General features: G+C 44.8%; 1 protein-coding gene across 1 annotated transcript in view; it reads right to left on the bottom strand.

Moving 5' to 3' along the window:
* Positions 1 to 2,952: 2,952 nt before the first annotated feature.
* TMOD4 (tropomodulin 4) overlaps positions 2,953 to 21,742 on the bottom strand; it is a 34,144-nt gene continuing 15,354 nt past the window's right edge. The window contains exons 3-10 of the mRNA XM_075283261.1: positions 21,496 to 21,652; positions 20,896 to 21,018; positions 11,588 to 11,677; positions 11,229 to 11,359; positions 11,032 to 11,139; positions 5,949 to 6,092; positions 4,406 to 4,550; positions 2,953 to 3,906 (exon numbers count right to left, since the gene is read on the bottom strand). Of these exons, the coding sequence (XP_075139362.1) occupies positions 3,878 to 3,906; positions 4,406 to 4,550; positions 5,949 to 6,092; positions 11,032 to 11,139; positions 11,229 to 11,359; positions 11,588 to 11,677; positions 20,896 to 21,018; positions 21,496 to 21,652 (927 nt within the window). The 3' untranslated portion in view covers positions 2,953 to 3,877. The remainder of the gene's footprint in view (positions 3,907 to 4,405; positions 4,551 to 5,948; positions 6,093 to 11,031; positions 11,140 to 11,228; positions 11,360 to 11,587; positions 11,678 to 20,895; positions 21,019 to 21,495; positions 21,653 to 21,742) is intronic.

Below are 21,742 nucleotides of genomic sequence, written 5' to 3'. Positions count from 1 at the left end.
GTTGCGGTCATGTGACCGGCACGTCATTTGATGTTGCCGGCGCATGCGCGCGGGCGCCGCTCGGCTCCACGGAACGTCATCATTGCAGGTGCACGCTATCGGTCCTCATCCAGCTTCATATAAATATGGGGTCTGCTGTTCTATCTACACCTCCTGACGAAGCCTTCTATGGCGAAACGCGTTGGGGTGCGTTCTATATATTCCTTGGATCTATTCAGGTCTGCTGTGCTGCTCAATATGACTTCAGGTAACCCTATCTAAACTTTTGTTGATTTTGTTTAGACCAGAACGATGTGACTAGTTATTAACTGGAGGGTGGAAGCTATTTAGGTGAACAGTCCATGGGGAGATATATGGGGGGTTTATTTATTCGTGCATAGATAGATAAGTATTATACTTTGATAATCTCTCCCCCATTGTCCTGTTCTTTGGACTAGTTGGAATTTATATCCATTTATATCCACTTACCTTTGTATTAACCCATTCTGGTTCACAATTGATATGATATCACATACCTTTTGGTTACTGAGTTATATTGTTACCATCTGTGCCAGCACCTGTTAGATTTATCTGTTTTTTTCTCCAAAGTGTCTTATTGTGTCTCTGGCATATATTCCATCTATTTGCCCTGCTAATTTATTGGATTGTGATTTTATATTGATGACAAATAAATCTTATTGTTTTATATATTGGTGATTTTTTGTGGTTTTCTGACAGTTGCTTTTTCCTATAGTTTGATGCAATATATAGTCAGTTTGTGATTATTGGAGGTACCGTGTGTGTTGCAATAAATGCTGGTTCTGCATCGAACTTTTACATTCGAACAGCGAGTGGTACTCGATCGAGTACGAGTAGTTCGAATACCGTATTATTCGATTGAATACCTACTCGATCGAGTACTACTCACTCATCTCTAATTATAGCCAATGTGTCATCCAATAAAGTGACCGCCCTTCATACAGTGTTTCCTGGGTTCTAATGTCAGAGCACACTGTGAAAATGAATAGAAAGTAAATGACAATAAACTCATTCCATTCTTCTTGTCCAGCTATTGATGAACAACAATGGAACCCAAGAACCCTTGATGTCCATTGGGTATTTGTTGTTTTCTCCCTGACATTACCAGACTGCTGAAGTTTTTATCTATAATTCCAGACAGACACCAGCGCAGATATGATAGCCTTAGTAATCCACCTTATTAAATTACAATCACAAAACATAGTAAATAGCATAGACATATTCAGTATTGTCTAATGCAACCGATTTTTGGCTTTGACCAACTTTAGTTGGCTGAATGGGACAAACATTTGTAAGTTTATGTTCAAGCCATTGTTCAACAAACATTCAAAATTTTCCATTATCTAATGCCAAAGTTAATCTTTTTGAAAGATTTTTTTGGCCAAGCCACAAAAATAGGATTATCCTTACCCCCAGCATTTCACGACAGGATCTGTCCGTACTCTGCAGAGACACTTTATGGGAATGTGTAAACAGATCTTCTGATTCCATTTCAGACTCGTGACTGATGGAGGACACTCACTACAACCAGGAGTGTACATGAAAGGTCCTAGACCAAAGGTTTGATGGTCCATATCTTGCTGAGGACACCTACTTCGTACAAATTGGAGGGAAAGGTTTCAGCTGGACACAGAAGAGGAACCTCGGGATAAAGTCCATAAAGCAGGGAAGACTATGAAATGAAGTGACTGCCAAAAGTTACAAAGCCAAGAGGGCCTGCTTCTACCCACGGAGACTGAGCCAGAAGGGGAATAAGTTGCTCTGGATAGGACTACATTACGTGATGAGATCTAGGACTCTTATTCACCAGAGAACTATAGGAATGGATAGACTTCCCCAATCTGTGCCCAATGCTGGTGGCATCTGTAGGGTTCTTGATGTCCAGGAAAATCCCCCTCAGATGATGAATGGCCCAAAGGGCCCTGGTTCAGGAGATCTGACCAGAATGTAGTCACTGAGGGAGATTGCTCCTGCGATATCAGAGTATTATGTTCAAGAGGGGGGGAGGGGATGTGACATTTTTGGATTTATGGATACACGATAATGCCACGTATTTGTATCTATAGTCTGTAAGGTGGGGCCCACACCCCCCAGGTCTTTATTGTAAATAACGAGTGTATAAGGGTCACACCTCAGAGATGGATTGAACCTTATGTTGGTGACTTTTGTCTTTGCCGGCCGTTGACTCCCTATGTCAGAGAGGGAATTTGCATTATGCTTTCTTTCTTCCAACCATGTACAAATAAAGTGAACCCACATAAAAAATGAACAAAGATGTGGTCTATCGCAAACCCTTTCTTAAAAAACAGAGACCACAGTTAACACGCCACACTAAAAGGCCCTAAGAGGGTCAACAACTCTAGGAAGACCCAACCATTCTCCTGGCTTCCTGAGCTCTCATCGCAGTGTCCACCATGGAAGCAACAACTGGTTGCACTCAGAAGACCAGGCAAAAAAGGGTGTGTGAAAGAGCAAGTTCAGTGTAGTGTGGCAGACTCAGGGACATCCCATTCTTAGTGAGATCAGGCACCCCATGATCACCTCTGATGGAGAACTTCAGCACCTTGGGCTTTCAAGCTACATGTCCACCTGGCACCAATGGGTGGTCTGATCTTCAACCGGTGTGGTTCTCTACCATCCATCAATGGTATTCCGTCACCCACCAATAATGATTGACCAATCCATTGGCGGAGATGATTACCGATCAGTGACCTTCCCTATGGTACCCCATCAGGGTATATATGATATGTATATATATTCACTGTAAAGGTCTTGGTCAGTCAACACTGTGGTACAATTTACGTGAGACCATGAAAAAATACATGCACACACATACATCAGTACCGGGTCATATGAGCAAGAGGGGGGAAGGGGGTTGGCTTTTTTTTGGCCTTTTTTTATGTCCAAACAAAACAATGAATGATTTCTGAAAAATAGGTTAAATCACTTTATTTACATATTTTAAATACAATTATTGTATTTTTATTCCAGCATGGCTCCCATTCTCCTCTGTCCCCATTTCCTGCAAGACATGTACTGAGCTGATAAGGTCGCACCTTTGGTTGGGGGGTACAGAAGTTTACATTTCACGTGCCCATTACACGTAGTTGAGGCAGCCATTTGGTGTTCTTAATAGACAGACCTGAAAGTGAGGTTTTAGCCCTAACCCCACAGGTGAGGATCTAATGGGGTCACTAAAGCCAACCAGGGTCGTAGCTATAGGGACACAAAGGCAGCAGTTTCAACTTGGCCCTGGTGAAGGCCCAAAGGCCCTTCTGCCACGTAGACAGACATTAGTATATAAATGACAAATAGTCAGGGGGCTCTGTTACAGATTTTGCATGTAGCCACCCATACATGGGTCAGTTTTCCCCCAGGTCCACAATGATCTACTATTTTTGACTAAGGGTGCAAGTTATTAAAGGGACCTACACCACAAGATGGTGGCAATGGTCGTAATGAAATTTACCCAACTAGGATTGTAGGGTTTAAAGTAGGGAGAAAAGTTTAGCAAGACCTACATCCATCCAGACATGTATAGGCACCTTAAGACTCAAAACTTGTAACAAATGGATAGACCAGACGGTCACACTTGTAAAATGGCTTCTTTCCAAGAGTTTGGTAAATGGTTGGTAAACTTTAAGACACTCGATGGCAGTGTTACCAGTGCAGAAAGTGATATGAGATATGAGACACACACCGAGGAACGATGGGGAAGGAGTGAAGACAGGGGGACATCGGGTTGAGGAAAAACAAAAAGATGCATGGGTATGATGTATACAAAGCTCGGCAAAAAAAGGGACATTAGAAAACGTGTACGAGATGAACGAAGATGGACTTCAACAAAAAGTCTTTAGATTTATTGGGCGCTCTTCTTCTTCTTACGACCTGTCAAAGGAAAATATAAAAAAGTTGAAGTTTCCAATCGTGGTAGACTTGGGACTTCCTCCAATTCTCTATTTTCGGGCACCCTCTACTCTATAGAGATCAAATTGATGACCATAACAGCTGAGAGGTAGCTGCTAGAGTTATAAGAATCAGTTTGGAATGAATCGGGTTCATTACAAATTTGCAAAAAGTTTCAGATTCCATAGAACCCAAAATTTTTGTGATTCGACTAGGGTGAATCCAAATACAACAGAGATGCAATGCCAAAGGGGACAACGCATCATGTGGCCTAGGAATTGGTAATACTCCCACTATGTCTAGGAATATAGGAGCGCCTTTGATGGATTTCATTGGCCTGCCCTGCTTTTAGTGAAATCTCCGATGTTCCGAAGTCGCTTCTTCACATTAAAAAACAGCAAAAAAAAATTTCTCATTTTCAATTTGATCCAAACTGTAGAGCTGAAGACCGAATCAAAGATTTGACAAGAAGTAAACTTACGTGTCTCTAGATTTCTGGTGATAGCATTTGAAGCTCGGGCCCTTGGTCCCTGCTGTGTAAAATGGTACCCAAAGCGTACAACAGAAGGACAATTCTCCAGCATGGAGGCCATCTCCATCTCTACAGTGTCTCCAAGGTTCTGGTGCTGAAGGAAATAGGAAGAACAGAAGAAGATCAGAGCTTGTCCACATCCATATCACTAGCAGTAAGGGAGCAACCAGTCATATACTTCAACGGGAAGATTCCCATTGAACCATCTGGCCTGCCTTATGACCCCATGCTTATATATTATGCTTAGGATATACACATTATCCATGGTATCTTTACTCTCTATGCCCAATGACCCCACTGACTTCCTGCAGAGATTGCAGCACTTCTTGACCAGTGACTGGGACACGAAACCTCCAACCCTCATGTATCTTCTTTTAGACATTTCTCTACCTCAACATCTGGTCTTTGGTGACCAACATGAGGCACAAACTTTAATGGTTCCAGTACAAGTCTCCAGTCTCTCTGTGCAGGAACAAGACAGTTACAGTCTCATAGGCTTGGGCCTACAGTGTGTAGTGTAAGGGTTCGTTAAAAAACGGACATGGATACATGGTGGGTAGGGTTGAGCGATCGGAATCTGAAAAGATCGGATTCCGATTGGCGATCGAGTAAATTTCACAATCACGATCGGCATTACGATCCTGATCTTTTCCAGTGGGATCGAGGTCGGAGGTTATCTCAAGATCGGCTCAACCCTAAAAGTGAATTTTCCCATAGAGAAGCATTGACTAGGGTTGAGCGATTGGGATCAGAAAAGATCGGATTCCGATCGGTGATCAAGCAAATTTCACGATCGGGGTCGGCTGGAAAATGATCAGAAATCGGATTTCAAAATCGATCCTGAAATCTCAAGATTGGCTCAACCCCAATGGTGGGCATCTGTGGGCTTTTCATGTTCTCTACCATTCCATACTATTGAATGAGCTTGGACCACGAAAAAAGGGAAAGGGGGGCCATATAGATGAGTGAAAAAAAAAAATGGGTAGCATAGAGGCAAAAAAATTACGGTTGTACGTAAGAGGCCTTACAAAAGTTGTCCATGTGGTTCAAGGCTGAAGGGATTTTACCCAAACCAATTCTTTACCTATCGACTTATGTTGGCCCCTGTCTTCTGCCAATTTAACCAACTTTTAACATGGGTCCGTTTTGGGATTTTGTCCAGGACCATGTAAAGCTCCCAAACTGCCCCTGCCAGAAGCTTATATTAAAGATGGCCATACACATAGGATATTTATCTGCAAACCTTTGGCAGATCCAGATAAATTTGATAAAATCTACTGAGAACCTGATGTGCCACTAAAATACAAAGAGACTGCCAAGGACTCGGTTCCCCGTTCTCCATCGATCGGTCGGGATCGGGCATAAGTGTCAAACGGCACAATCCCTTTAATGACTTGTAATGGTACCACTGAAGGATCACGTCTGACCATGGACAATGTCTATATGGAGTGTGTATGTTCTCCACACATTGAAGTTTCGAGTTTTACATTACCTGGTTATCCACCTTAAGTTCAGTCAATGTAGAATTATCTTTCATGGCTAGAATTACAGCCAACATCCCTGCGCTGGAGATGAAGTTGGACTCGATGTTTAAGCTCTCAAGAGTCTTATTGACCTTAAGCATTTCGGCAACAGCCTGCAAAAAAATTGGAAAAATTGTTATTTGGCAGTAGCGAGCAGGGAACGTCTTCTTACTTCCAGTGGGACACAATAAACACAATTCTGCAGCCCATTCTTGGCTATGAGGACAATATGGGGATAAACTAAGACTTACAATGACCTGCAGGTAAAAATATAAAAATATGGAACCCAAATTAGCATTTTTCACCATTTTATTCCCAAAAACATTTCAATAAAGAGTGATCACAATGTCACACAATTGCCAAAATGGCACCAATAAAAAACACATCTTGTCCTGCCAAAAATGAGCCCTGGAGATGGGAAGTCCTTAATTTCTTTGGTAATAATACACACTTGGTATTGCACGGACTCATCAAATATAGGTACTGTGTCATTTGTACCACACAAAAGACCCCCAACCCATAATATTAAAGGGATCCTATCATTAAAACAGAATTTTTTCTGCCTACCATGTAGGAATAGCCTTAAGAAACGCTATTCTTCTCCTACCTTTAGATGTTTTCTCCGCACTGCCATTCGGTATATAACCTGGTTTTCGTCGGTATCCAAATGAGTTCTCCGCAGCACTGGAGGTGGTCCTCAGCACTCAAACAGCACTGGGGGCGTCCCCAATGCTGTGAGAGATCTCTCCAGCACTGCCTCCATCTTCTTCAGGAACAGGTCTTGTTTGCGTCTTCTTCCGACGGTGACTTCAAACTTCTAGGCCTCGGTCAGCCGACTGCGCATGCCCGACAGCCACAAGAAAATGGCTGCTTACAATACTGTGTAAGCGGCCATTTTCTTCTGGCCAGTGGGCATGCGCAGTAGGCCAGAAGAAGTTTGACCACCAGTGTTGGAAGAAGACGCGAAGAAGACCCGTTCCTGACGAAGATGGAGGCGGCGCTGGAGAGCTCTCTTGCAGCATTGGGGACGCCCCCAGTGCTGCGAGACAACTCATTTGCATACCAACAAAAACGGGATTTCGAACGGTGGCACGGAAAAGACTTCTAAAGGTAGGAAACAAATAGCTTTTCTTAAGGCTATTCCTACGTGATAGGCAGAAAAAAATTCAGTTTTAATGATAGGATCCCTTTAAGGGGTTAACAAGATATATTACAAAGTCTCTTAAAATTCTTATACTATTCCATTATGAAATATTGACACTATGGGACCAATGTATTAAAAAATTGTTTTATTTTTTTTATTGTTAGGTTTGCAGAAATCTGATTTTAAAAAAAAGTCCCGAATAAGACCAAACTAACTCTAGCCATTTCCACGTCCTCCCACGTGGTCAGGCCGCATCACAGAAATCGTTATAACCAGAGTGAACCAATGGGGGTTTTTATAGACTTAGCATCATTTATAGGGTTAACAAATTTGGAACATCGGTTGCGAAATTGTTAGTTTTTCTTTTACATATTTTTAGTGTTCTGTTGTCTGCGGTCACATTTAAGCCTTTGTTGGTTGCTGCAGTCTGTGCTGCCATCTGGGGGTAAGGATAAGATATTGCAGGGTCTTTTTTAAAAAGTTGTGTTAGGTCTTATGGTAAAAATGGACATCATTTAATTGTAGAGAAATGGGAATCTATGAGTGGGTGAAACTGAATTCTGGGGCGATGGGACATGGTATTTTCTATCTCCATATCTCAAAATTCACAACTTTTTTTAGTTTTCTATCAAAGGTTTGTGCCAATATTTGTGTTTTTAGTTGTAGGCGACTTCTAATTTTGATTCTTTCATTATTGTTTGGTCATTATTTTTTGGTTTTATGTCGATCCCTTGGCTCATTACGATTCCGGTGATGCCATATATATAAATCGGTTTTATTATGTTTTATTATTTTTACTGAATAAAACGACAATTTTTTTAAAAATAAAGAATTTGCCTGGGGACACCGTATTCTGATGGATGGAACTTTTTGATTATTTTGCTGACGGAGCTACGTGGCGGCTCTTTTTTTGCAGGACAAATTGCAGTTTTTATCGGTACCGTTTTCTGTTATATACAAGGTTTTGATAGTATTTTTGGAGGGGACGAGTTGACCGAACCACATTCATTATCGCGTTGCATACGGGATAAATAACATTATTTTTGGATAGTTTGGACTTATGCACCAACCTAATACGTTAGTTTATTTTTTGTGGTTTTTTTGTAAAATGGGAAAAGGAGTTTTTGAACTTTGTATTTTTTTTTTATAGATTTTTGAAAATTTTTACAATTTTTTCTCTACTGTTCCACATGGGGACTTAAATGCTTCATTCCCTGGTCCCTTATACTACAGTTCTTCTGTATTTCAGTATATAGTATATGATTGTCTGTGTATTAGTCCAAGGCTAGGAGGCCATTGATTGACTGGCTGACATGGCTATCGCTCCGAACCCTGTAATCTTGCCACAGGGGGACAGAGATCTCCTATACATCTAGATTCCGTAACCGCTACTGATCACGGCATCTGAGGGGTTAAACTGCCCGATTCAGAAAACACTACTCCTGGATTTTAGCTGTCTAGTAGAGTCGGTCCCCAAAAGGACTGTAGCGGGGACAGCTCCCGCACTATACTATTAGGCTGGGTTTACACTGGACGCGATTTGGATGCGGAATCCGCCTCAGAGTCTGGCTCCAAAAACCGCCTTCAATGGGAGCTATTCACTTCCTTTTTCCGCCAGCGGTTTCTTCCCACTCGTGGAAAAAAAGAGGCGAGCTTCCCTTCCTTGCCGTGGATTCCACAGCTGTCCGTGGCGCGACTCTCCCTCCTGACTAGTCCCATTCATTTGAGCCTATTCTGGAGCGGAATGTCGCAACAGTCGCGCTAGCCAAGGGAGGCGTTTTTTGGAGTCAGATTCTGAGGCGGATTCCTGCATCAAAATCTGGTCCAAAAAACTCTGTGTGAACCCAGCCTCACCGTACTGAGTGTTCGTGCAGGATTAAGGATTGTCACATTCTAAAAGACATTTCTTTTGCTTCATGATAGTATGTGGGGGCTTGTTTTTTTCAAGATGAGTTGTAGTTTTTAATAGGGCCATTTAGGACATAGAGTTCTAATTTGATTATATTTTTTGAAGCAGAGGGGGTAAGAAAAATCCACCTTTGTCAACTTTTTGAGTTGTGTGTGGACTTGTTTTCTTGTGGAACAATTTTCGGCTTATATTGGTCCCATTTTGGGAGACAATATTTGATGAATTTTCATGAATATTCAGTTTTTAGAACATTCCATGCAGAGGATAAGAGACAGGATACATTTTGGGACTTGGGTCATTATGGATGTAGCAATATAAAATATGTTTAGGTATTTTTATTTTTATTTTTTTTATAAGAAAAAAATACTTTTTAGGGTTTTTTTAGATTTGATTTTTTAATGAATTATATTTATTCCCATTTTCAGATTTTGAATTTGTTTTGACACAAATCGGATAACTGATGGATATCTCCTCCCCTATCATTATCTTATTGCGTAGACGTCACAGTCGATATTGACCGCGTTATTTAACCCCCACCCTACCGCAATCACTTTCTTTCTTTTCAAAAGTCATAACTTTTTTGTTTTGCCATTTACTTAACCATATGAGGGCTTGTTTTTTTGTGGACAAATTGTACTATCTAGTGGGACCATGTAATATGATGTACAATGTATTGAAAAAAAATCTGAATGGTTTGGGATTGTAAAAAAAAAAAATCTAATTTTTTTTTTTCTGCTACGGCGTTCACCATATGCCATAAATATTTTTGTATTATTATAGCTAATATAGTGTTTTGTATTATTTATATATTATTATTATTATTATTATTATTATTATTAGTAGTAGTAGTAGTAGTAGTAGTAGTAGTAGTAGTAGTAGTAGTAGCAGTAGTATAGGGAATATAGTATTTTAGATTATTTACATATTTCTATATTATTATAGCTGGGGGGTTTATTTATATATTTATTCTTATATGTATCCCTATAGAAAGGAATGGGATTTAAATTTTTATATATTTACAGGTTTTTTTTTATATTTTTAATCACTACAGTGGATGTTGGCAATAGGTTAAGAGATTAAAGGATTGAAGCTTGTTCTGTTCCCAGAGCTGCAGCACTTTGTCATCTGTATGTACAGCTGCCACCCGCCGCCGAGGGTGCCGGCTCAGGCCCTAAGCCCACGCTGGCACTTCACATTAAAGAGAACCTGTCACCAAGTTAGGGGCTGCTAAACCACCAGGATGTTATTATGCAGCTGTCAAAAATTCATCTTCTTGACATTGGACATCTTCAGATTGCGCATGCGCCCAAAGCTGAGAAGAGTCCCGGACTCCTATCTAGTAAATTACTGAATTTGGCAGATTATAGAAATGAAAGTTTTATCTAGAAAGGGTTAGGACTAGAGATCAGCGAATAGTATTCGAAACTGTAGTTTCGAATACCTCGCTCCCATAGGAATGAATGGAAGTGGTCAAACACCAAGGGGTTAAGCGCCGGCCGCTTCCATTCATTCCTATGGAGCGAGGGTATTCGAAACTAGAGTTTTGAATACTATTCACTCATCTCTAGTTAGGACCTTAAACCTAGGCTGAATAAAGAAATTTACTGTGATGGCAACTGGAGGGGAACATTATACTGTGGGGGCACTAGAAGAGGGAATGTATACTGTGGGGCAACTTCTTTGGGACATTATATTGTGGGGGTAACTGGGTGGGATCATTATACTTATGGGGCAACCGGAGGGGACATAAAACTGTGGGGGATACTGTCTTAAGGCTGCTATAGGGGTATTAGACTGTTGTGAGCAAAAAAAAAGGCACAATTGGGAATAGGTGGAAGTGGGTGGGGCTGGAGGTGGGTCTTACTTTTCATAAATTTGCTGAAGACCGGCGCTATACCAGACAAAAATCAATAAATCTTTCACTCCGTTAATTGGTCTAGCTCTGCACGTGAATGGAACCACATCATGTTTCATCATAACTATAGTAGACAAAACTTACATAGGCCACAGGATCATTACTGCGTGTAGCTACTAAAGTGAACTTCTTCACATGTGTGTTACTTTTCATGGCTTCACAAATTTCCTTTAGCGTAGGTATGGGAATGTCCTGTAATAAAATAATGCAAAATGGAGGTGAGTGATTCAAGAGCACATATTAAAGGTTCTAAAGATCATTATATATTATAGGATAATTACATGGATATTATTTAGATTCACTTCCACCAGGTCAGATGCATTGCTCTTTATTTTCTGCAGGGTTTCTTCCACATTTGTTGGATTTGGGGGCTCGTCCGGGACAGGTTTATATCTGTCTGGTTGTACAACACCTGCGAGGAAGAGACAGAGACTCGACCTTACAGAAATGTCGGTATAGTTATTTATCATAGCAACTTATGGGTTTATCTATAGACATATTGGTCAAATGTATACATTGGGTAATCCTTTCACATATACTTCTGCAGTATAAAGCAGCATTACTAGAAATACTTCTATATGTTGAAATGGTTAAACCAAAATAATATTTTTAAGATAGATAAAATCTTTCTTGCACTTACTGTTGATGCCCTCCTTATTTATAATGATTCCAGACGTGATGGCATCATAATACTGCTTGTTACTCATCAGTGTATACATCCCCAAGATGGCTGCAATAGAAGAATACATGGTGCCAGTCAGTAATGGGTACAGAATAAATGACCGCCATCTATATTTAAAGCCAGAAATTACACTGAAAAATATTACAAAAATTAAAAAATATTTTAAAAAATTACACTGAAAAATAATACCAAGAAGTTGATAGAATCGGATAAAGCTTTCTCAGTGTTATGGTAATGATGATCTATGGAAGTGAAGACAATATTATACCCAAAGGAGAAGGTTATTGTGCATAAATACTGGATTGGCAATAAATCTGGTGACCAGGAAGGAACAAGAAATATTGTAATCTGGTGGATACATTCCTGGGAAAGCTTTGTTGTGTGTGGGGAAGCATTATCCTTCTGAGAAAGACATCACATGTGGCCACAGGATGTCCTGTACATATCAAGGAGCTGTTAGTGTTCTTGAATCACTGCTATGGGTGACCGAATGTCTTATGTGATGGCTTCCCAATCATCACATCAGTAGGGGGCAGCATGTCTCATTACAAGGGCTCCGTATTCCAACTAGACCAAGACTTGCACTTCTAATGAGGCGAAGTGAGGCGGCTGCCTCAGGCAGCACTTTCAGACGAGGCGGCAATTTCACCATTTTATTTTTTTACTTTTTTTTTTTTCTAAACTAGCCCAACACAGGCCGCTCTGGAAACAAAACTGAGCGGAACTGTCCTGGGCTAGCTTAGACCTCTGCGTCTCAGTGCAGGTGGCGACGATCAGACGTCATCATGCCTCCTGCACTGAGACGTAGACATCTTATGCGCTGTCGGGCTAGGAAGAGGAAGCGGCAGCAGCGTGGGGATCCATCAAGGTACCACAAGGTAGGCCGCTACCTGCTGAATTATCCCCATCAGGTAGCAGCCTATTTACCTACCCCCCCCCCCCCCCCCCGCTTTCCCTTCTGCTATAGGACGCAGAAGAGGGAGCAGAAACGGGGCTGAGCAGGCCCAGGCCCGCATACCCCAACAATTGGTGTTATTATTATACTCCAGGGTCAACTGGGCAAAATATCTTCAAATGAGTCATGGAGACATGTCTGGTAGTCAGTGATCTCTCACCAAGAAGTACACTACCCAAAAGTAGCTTTTGAGAGCCTTTTTTATAGAGTAATGGAGGAATCATTTTTATGCCCTCTTGTGGCAAGACCCAGTGTTTGATCATTTCCCTATCTGCTTGAGATACAACCGCAGGACAAGTTTTGGGTGGGTGCGTTATATTTTTTCTCAATGAGTGTAATATGAAAAATCTAAATCTGACCTGAGCCCTGATACAGAAGTAGCTACTTTTTTGGTAACTCATGTTTCTCAAAGGAATTACTGGAGGGTCACATCATCCCTCTTGGTGGCACCAAAGCTTGGTTGTGACAAAAAAATGATTAATATACCATGTCCTCACCCTCAGCACACAGCGTAAGAAGATACCCCCTCAGCCTCACACCCTCCCAAACTAAATATAACACTTGACACGGATCCAAATCCTCGGAGTTCTGCTGACTGGAGAGAAATGGTGCGGGCTCAGCTACTGGTGCAGAAGAAAGTGTACGATCAGGAGCACATAAGGACTGGATGGGCGGAACGGAACTCCTAAAGATCATGGGGTGGATGATGGGAATTGTACAAAGGTGAGAAGAAAGCAATTTCCTGTGCTCAGCATAGCGATCCAGATAGATAGGTTAGTATCACCAGAACTAGCATATCGCCCCAGCCCTGCAGATAGATAGGTTAGTATCACCAGAACTAGCATATCGCCCCAGCCCTGCAGATAGATAGGTTAGTGTCACCAGAACCAGCATATCACCCTAGCCCTGCAGATAGATAGGTTAGTGTCACCAGGACCAGCATATCACCCCAGCCCTGCCGATAGATAGGTTATAGTCACCAGAACCAGCATATCACCCCAGCCCTGCAGATAGATAGGTTACTGTCACCAGAACCAGCATATCACCCCAGCCCTGCAGATAGATAGGTTAGTGTCACCAGAACCAGCATATCACCCCAGCCCTGCAGATAGATATGTTAGTGTCACCAGAACCAGCATATCACCCCAGCCCTGCAGATAGATATGTTAGTGTCACCAGAACCAGCATATCACCCCAGCCCTGCAGATAGATAGGTTAGTGTCACCAGAACCAGAATATGACCCCAGCCCTGCAGATAGATAGGTTAGTGTCACCAGAACCAGAATATGACCCCAGCCCTGCAGATAGATAGGTTAGTGTCACCAGAACCAGCATATCACCCCAGCCCTGCAGATAGATAGGTTAGTGTCACCAGAACCAGCATATCACCCCAGCCCTGCAGATAGATAGGTTAGTGTCACCTGATCCCAGTATATCACCCCAGCCCTGCAGATAGATAGGTTAGTGTCACCAGAACCAGCATATCACCCCAGCCCTGCAGATAGATAGGTTAGTGTCACCAGAACCAGAATATGTCCTCAGCCCTGCAGATAGATAGGTTAGTGTCACCAGAACCAGCATATCACCCCAGCCCTGCAGATAGATAGGTTAGTGTCACCAGAACCAGCATATCACCCCAGCCCTGCAGATAGATAGGTTAGTGTCACCAGAACCAGCATATCACCCCAGCCCTGCAGATAGATATGTTAGTGTCACCAGAACCAGCATATCACCCCAGCCCTGCAGATAGATAGGTTAGTGTCACCAGAACCAGAATATGACCCCAGCCCTGCAGATAGATAGGTTAGTGTCACCAGAACCAGAATATGACCCCAGCCCTGCAGATAGATAGGTTAGTGTCACCAGAACCAGCATATCACCCCAGCCCTGCAGATAGATAGGTTAGTGTCACCAGAACCAGCATATCACCCCAGCCCTGCAGATAGATAGGTTAGTGTCACCTGATCCCAGTATATCACCCCAGCCCTGCAGATAGATAGGTTAGTGTCACCAGAACCAGCATATCACCCCAGCCCTGCAGATAGATAGGTTAGTGTCACCAGAACCAGAATATGACCCCAGCCCTGCAGATAGATAGGTTAGTGTCACCAGAACCAGCATATCACCCCAGCCCTGCAGATAGATAGGTTAGTGTCACCAGAACCAGCATATCACCCCAGCCCTGCAGATAGATAGGTTACTGTCACCAGAACCAGCATATCACCCCAGCCCTGCAGATAGATAGGTTAGTGTCACCAGAACCAGTATATCACCCCAGCCCTGCAGATAGATAGGTTAGTGTCACCAGAACCAGCATATCACCCCAGCCCTGCAGATAGATAGGTTAGTGTCACCAGAACCAGCATATCACCCCAGCCCTGCAGATAGGTTAGTGTCACCAGAACCAGCATATCACCCCAGCCCTGCAGATAGATAGGTTAGTGTCACCAGAACCAGCATATCACCCCAGCCCTGCAGATAGATAGGTTAGTGTCACCTGAACCAGCTTATCACCCCAGCCCTGCAGATAGATAGGTTACTGTCACCAGAACCAGCATATCACCCCAGCCCTGCAGATAGATAGGTTACTGTCACCAGACCCAGCATATCACCCCAGCCCTGCAGATAGATAGGTTAGTGTCACCAGAACCAGCTTATCACCCCAGCCCTGCAGATAGATAGGTTAGTGTCACCAGAACCAGCTTATCACCCCAGCCCTGCAGATAGATAGGTTACTGTCACCAGAACAAGCATATCACCCCAGCCCTGCAGATAGATAGGTTAGTGTCACCAGAACCAGCATATCACCCCAGTCCTGCAGATAGATAGGTTACTGTCACCAGACCCAGCATATCACCCCAGCCCTGCAGATAGATAGGTTAGTGTCACCAGAACCAGCATATCACCCCAGCCCTGCAGATAGATAGGTTAGTGTCACCTGAACCAGCTTATCACCCCAGCCCTGCAGATAGATAGGTTACTGTCACCAGAACCAGCATATCACCCCAGCCCTGCAGATAGATAGGTTACTGTCACCAGACCCAGCATATCACCCCAGCCCTGCAGATAGATAGGTTACTGTCACCAGAACCAGCATATCACCCCAGCCCTGCAGATAGGTTAGTGTCACCAGAACCAGCATATCACCCCAGCCCTGCAGATAGATAGGTTAGTGTCACCAGAACCAGCATATCACCCCAGCCCTGCAGATAGATAGGTTAGTGTCACCTGAACCAGCTTATCACCCCAGCCCTGCAGATAGATAGGTTACTGTCACCAGAACCAGCATATCACCCCAGCCCTGCAGATAGATAGGTTACTGTCACCAGACCCAGCATATCACCCCAGCCCTGCAGATAGATAGGTTAGTGTCACCAGAACCAGCTTATCACCCCAGCCCTGCAGATAGATAGGTTAGTGTCACCAGAACCAGCTTATCACCCCAGCCCTGCAGATAGATAGGTTACTGTCACCAGAACAAGCATATCACCCCAGCCCTGCAGATAGATAGGTTAGTGTCACCAGAACCAGCATATCACCCCAGTCCTGCAGATAGATAGGTTACTGTCACCAGACCCAGCATATCACCCCAGCCCTGCAGATAGATAGGTTAGTGTCACCAGAACCAGCATATCACCCCAGCCCTGCAGATAGATAGGTTAGTGTCACCTGAACCAGCTTATCACCCCAGCCCTGCAGATAGATAGGTTACTGTCACCAGACCCAGCATATCACCCCAGCCCTGCAGATAGATAGGTTACTGTCACCAGAACCAGCATATCACCCCAGCCCTGCAGATAGATAGGTTACTGTCACCAGACCCAGCATATCACCCCAGCCCTGCAGATAGATAGGTTAGTGTCACCAGAACCAGCATATCACCCCAGCCCTGCAGATAGATAGGTTAGTGTCACCAGAACCAGCATATCACCCCAGCCCTGCAGATAGATAGGTTACTGTCACCAGAACCAACATATCACCCCAGCACTGCAGATAGATAGGTTAGTGTCACCAGAACCAGCATATCACCCCAGCCCTGCAGATAGATAGGTTAGTGTCACCAGAACCAGCATATCACCCCAGCCCTGCAGATAGATAGGTTACTGTCACCAGAACCAGCATATCACCCCAGCCCTGCAGATAGATAGGTTACTGTCACCAGAACCAGCATATCACCCCAGCCCTGCAGATAGATAGGTTAGTGTCACCAGAACCAGCATATCTCCCCAGCCCTGCAGATAGATAGGTTAGTGTCACCAGAACCAGCTTATCACCCCAGCCCTGCAGATAGATAGGTTACTGTCACCAGAACAAGCATATCACCCCAGCCCTGCAGATAGATAGGTTACTGTCACCAGAACCAGCATATCACCCCAGCCCTGCAGATAGATAGGTTAGTGTCACCAGAACCAGTATATAATCCCAGTCCTGCAGATAGATAGGTTAGTGTCACCAGAACCAGCATATCACCCCAGCCCTGCAGATAGATAGGTTAGTGTCACCAGAACCAGCTTATCACCCCAGCCCTGCAGATAGATAGGTTACTGTCACCAGAACAAGCATATCACCCCAGCCCTGCAGATAGATAGGTTACTGTCACCAGAACAAGCATATCACCCCAGCCCTGCAGATAGATAGGTTACTGTCACCAGAACAAGCATATCACCCCAGCCCTGCAGATAGATATGTTACTGTCACCAGAACAAGCATATCACCCCAGCCCTGCAGATAGATAGGTTAGTGTCACCAGAACCAGCATATCACCCCAGTCCTGCAGATAGATAGGTTACTGTCACCAGACCCAGCATATCACCCCAGCCCTGCAGATAGATAGGTTACTGTCACCAGACCCAGCATATCACCCCAGCCCTGCCGATAGATAGGTTACTGTCACCAGACCCAGCATATCACCCCAGCCCTGCAGATAGATAGGTTAGTGTCACCAGAACCAGCTTATCACCCCAGCCCTGCAGATAGATAGGTTAGTGTCACCAGAACCAGCTTATCACCCCAGCCCTGCAGATAGATAGGTTACTGTCACCAGAACAAGCATATCACCCCAGCCCTGCAGATAGATAGGTTAGTGTCACCAGAACCAGCATATCACCCCAGTCCTGCAGATAGATAGGTTACTGTCACCAGACCCAGCATATCACCCCAGCCCTGCAGATAGATAGGTTAGTGTCACCAGAACCAGCATATCGCCCCAGCCCTGCAGATAGATAGGTTAGTGTCACCTGATCCCAGTATATAATCCCAGTCCTGCAGATAGATAGGTTAGTGTTACCTAAATCAAAAAGTGTTTCCCCCTCTGTCTCCATTAGCAAGATATCACTCTTTTTGTCAATATGCATATTAAGTCTTTGGAGCAATGCCAGCGTCCTTGCTGTGTTGTGTTTCTCAGCAAAGGCGAAAATGATTGACAAGTGTAAAACACAATTTCTTTCAGGTGACCCTAACCTATGTATCTGTAAGACTGGGTTCACATGATGGGTTCCCTTTAAAGGGGTTGTCCAGGAATTGGAAATGCCACGGAGGAAGCCAGGGGGGGGTTTACAAAAACCAAAATGAAAATACTCACCTGTCACCAGCGCTCTGTTGTCCACCACCGCTGTTGGTTCGGTCTTGTGCCGTGCCCTTGTTGTCGGAAGTCCGGCTCCTCACATGACTCCCCCATCCTCCTCCAATCAGTGGACTCAGTGGTCGCTGGAGAGGGATCGGTGACATCACTCACTTTCCAGCCACTGCTGAGGCCACTGAGGAGGCGAGGATACAGCACAAGACAGACTGGACAGCAGCGGCAGAAAAGAGGAAGGATGTGGACAAGGGAGCACTTTTCTTTTTATGTCACACCTCCCCAGGCCTCCTCCATGTTTTGTCCAATTCGCGGACAACCCCTATTAACTGTAGTCCTATGTAATACGACAGAAAGTACATTGTATTATCATGCTGAAGGGAGCCAAGTTACCAACTAGCTCTACTATATCGGCGAATACCTAAACAGTTTGCTTTTCTAAAGCTTGGTTTACATGAGTAATACCAGTGTGCCTCTCAGTTAGGGTTCACGTCACTGTCTCTGGAGGTGTTTCATCGTGAGGTCTCCAGGAGACGGGCATAGCTCCTCAGCGAGGTCACATCTGAGCTTCTGACACTCGAGTCTGAAGAACTAGATCATAACCTGGAGTATAACCTCCTGAATCACCGCGGACCTCGCCAGCTACATTAATATCTTGTACTCATCCCACCGCAAGTGCCCGTAGGATGAGTGTGACATGTCCCCGCGCTCTTACGCCCCCTCACTCTTCTGCTCCCTCACTCTTCTGCCTCCTCAGTCTTCTGCCCCCTCACTCTTCTGCCTCCTCAGTCTTCTGCCCCCTCACTCTTCTGCCCCCTCACTCTTCTGCCCCCTCAGTCTTCTGCCCCCTCAGTCTTCTGCCCCCTCACTCTTCCGCCCCCTCACTCTTCTGCCTCCTCAGTCTTCTGCCCCCTCACTCTTCCGCCCCCTCACTCTTCCGCCCCCTCACTCTTCTGCCTCCTCATTCTTCTGCCTCCTCAGTCTTCTGCCCCCTCACTTTTCTGCCCCCTCACTCTTCTGCCCCCTCACTCTTCTGCCCCCTCACTCTTCTGCCCCCTCACTCTTCTGCCTCCTCAGTCTTCTGCCCCCTCACTCTTCTGCCCCCTCACTCTTCTGCCCCCTCACTCTTCTGCCTCCTCAGTCTTCTGCCCCCTCACTCTTCTGCCTCCTCACTCTTCTGCCCCCTCATTCTTCTGCCCCCTCACTCTTCTGCCCCCTCACTCTTCTGCCTCCTCAGTCTTCTGCCCCCTCACTCTTCTGCCTCCTCACTCTTCTGCCTCCTCAGTCTTCTGCCCCCTCACTCTTCTGCCCCCTCACTCTTCTGCCCCCTCACTCTTCTGCCTCCTCAGTCTTCTGCCCCCTCACTCTTCTGCCTCCTCACTCTTCTGCCCCCTCATTCTTCTGCCCCCTCACTCTTCTGCCCCCTCACTCTTCTGCCTCCTCACTCTTCTGCCTCCTCACTCTTCTGCCCCCTCATTCTTCTGCCCCCTCACTCTTCTGCCCCCTCACTCTTCTGCCTCCTCAGTCTTCTGCCCCCTCACTCTTCTGCCTCCTCACTCTTCTGCCTCCTCAGTCTTCTGCCCCCTCACTCTTCTGCCTCCTCACTCTTCTGCCCCCTCATTCTTCTGCCCCCTCACTCTTCTGCCCCCTCACTCTTCTGCCTCCTCAGTCTTCTGCCCCCTCACTCTTCTGCCCCCTCACTCTTCATAAAAGGAAGAGATGGGCAAACTTCTGAAGTTTTGTTTCGTTTTGGGTTCAGATGAGTCAACCCTTCGGTTCATTTCAGTCCAAACTTGTTTGGACAAAACCGGAATACAAATTATTATACACTGGGATCTCTTCAGACCCCAGCGTATAATAGATGGAGACCCATGGGAGGTGTAAAATATAACAAAAATGTATTCACTTACCTTTTCTGGGCATCCCTACGGTGTCCAGTAATCCGGCTGTGTCCCCTTCCAGCCTCCTGTGTGACATCATGTGCCCAGGATCATTACTCAGGCCTGTGATTGGTCCTTAGCAGTCACATGGGTCGTGGCCCGAAGAACATGACATCACTCAGGAGGCCGGAAGAGGCCCCAGAGAGAGCACCAGACGCCGGCAGAAGAGGTGACTTTTTAAACCTCCCCTGCCCTCCACTTGATATTTTCTGGGGTTTGAAGCGACCCCAAGTATAATAATTTCACTTCCATTTGGCACCAAAGTTTTGCATTTGGGCAAAAAAATAAATTTTGGAAAATTCGGGTTGAACCTAGATCGATCTGAACCAGTTCACTCATCTCTACTTCTTCCCTTATACGATGGACTTAGAATACGCTTTTCCTTTTACCACCTCCACCACCACCTTCAACTTTTTACTTTCTTCAATAGGTGGCGCTCCACTGATTCCAGAGCAGTTGAAATTTTTTCTCTAGCCCCACGGTTCCCAAGCAATCATTTCCATTAGTTTCATCACCCAATACTCTATTGTTAGGTGGGCGGTCCCACACTGTCTGCTCCATCCCAAGACGCCCCACCTGACAGTAGAGAGCCTAATTACGATACTGGATGTTGAACTGATTGCTCGGGAATGGTGGGGGCTAGAGAAAAAATTCCAATTGCACCAGAATCAGCTGATGATATGGCTGTGAACATGGGGCCAGCCCAATAGACCCTGGCCCCACGGTCATGGTTTTGGTAAATGGCACCCAGGGATGATTAGGTTAGAGCTCCATAGGTCATCCACGTGGCTCCTACCTGCAATGTCGCACATCTCGGCGTCAGTGGCGTTGGCTAAGGCCTCCTCCAGTTCCGGCTCTAGGGTGATCTGCTCCTCTTTAGGGATCTCCCTCTTAGCTTGCTTTGGGATAAAGGGTTTTCCTGTTGTGAGAAGAAATTATAAATGAGGATTGATAACCTGAATAGTCACACTCTAGTCACATCCAAAGCTGTAGGTACAGTTGGTTGGATCCTCCTTAAAGCAGAACCCCACTCAGCCTAAATAGGAGAAGAGACACAGCATAGTGTGATGTGTATTCCTGGCTATGACTGGAGACAATATGGCTATGCCAATACATGAATACAAGTACACTTATCTTATATGTGTATACATTGTATAAGTCATTTCACTAAAGTGGAGAAGGGAGTCAGTGGATTCAGCAGAGCGAATATAGCCTGCACCTGTCTATGCCTGTCCCTGTCCAACCCTGCAGGGGTGGGGGGAATGAAGGGGCCGAGCAGAAGTTACACTCTCTGTAGATACTAGGATGGACAATGTTAATGAAAAGGACGGATTGTGGGCAAGCCCGGGAATATAGTAGAACATAGCAGGCTGCCCTTGGTAAAGATATAACATACCCTTCTTCTCCCCGGTAAATGGGACAAGGTCTTCTCGCTCCTTCACATCCAGAGCCTCCTTCTCCAGATGATGTAAGAGGGCATCTCTGTCTAGAGGACCTGTGGGGTTCTTCGTGGTTTGGTTTTTTTGGCGTAACCCGGCAGGGAGGAGAATGTTCTGTGGTATCATGGAAAGGAATATATGAAATTGTTACATCTATGACAAAATCTGAGCTTACTGATAAGTGCCCAATATAGTAGTAATCTA

Source organism: Leptodactylus fuscus, chromosome 7 (genome assembly GCF_031893055.1).
Source record: "Leptodactylus fuscus isolate aLepFus1 chromosome 7, aLepFus1.hap2, whole genome shotgun sequence".
Classification (NCBI taxonomy): Eukaryota; Metazoa; Chordata; class Amphibia; order Anura; family Leptodactylidae; genus Leptodactylus; species Leptodactylus fuscus.
The sequence above is the reverse complement of the archived record's forward strand: the minus strand, read 5'-3'. Positions and strand labels throughout refer to the sequence as shown.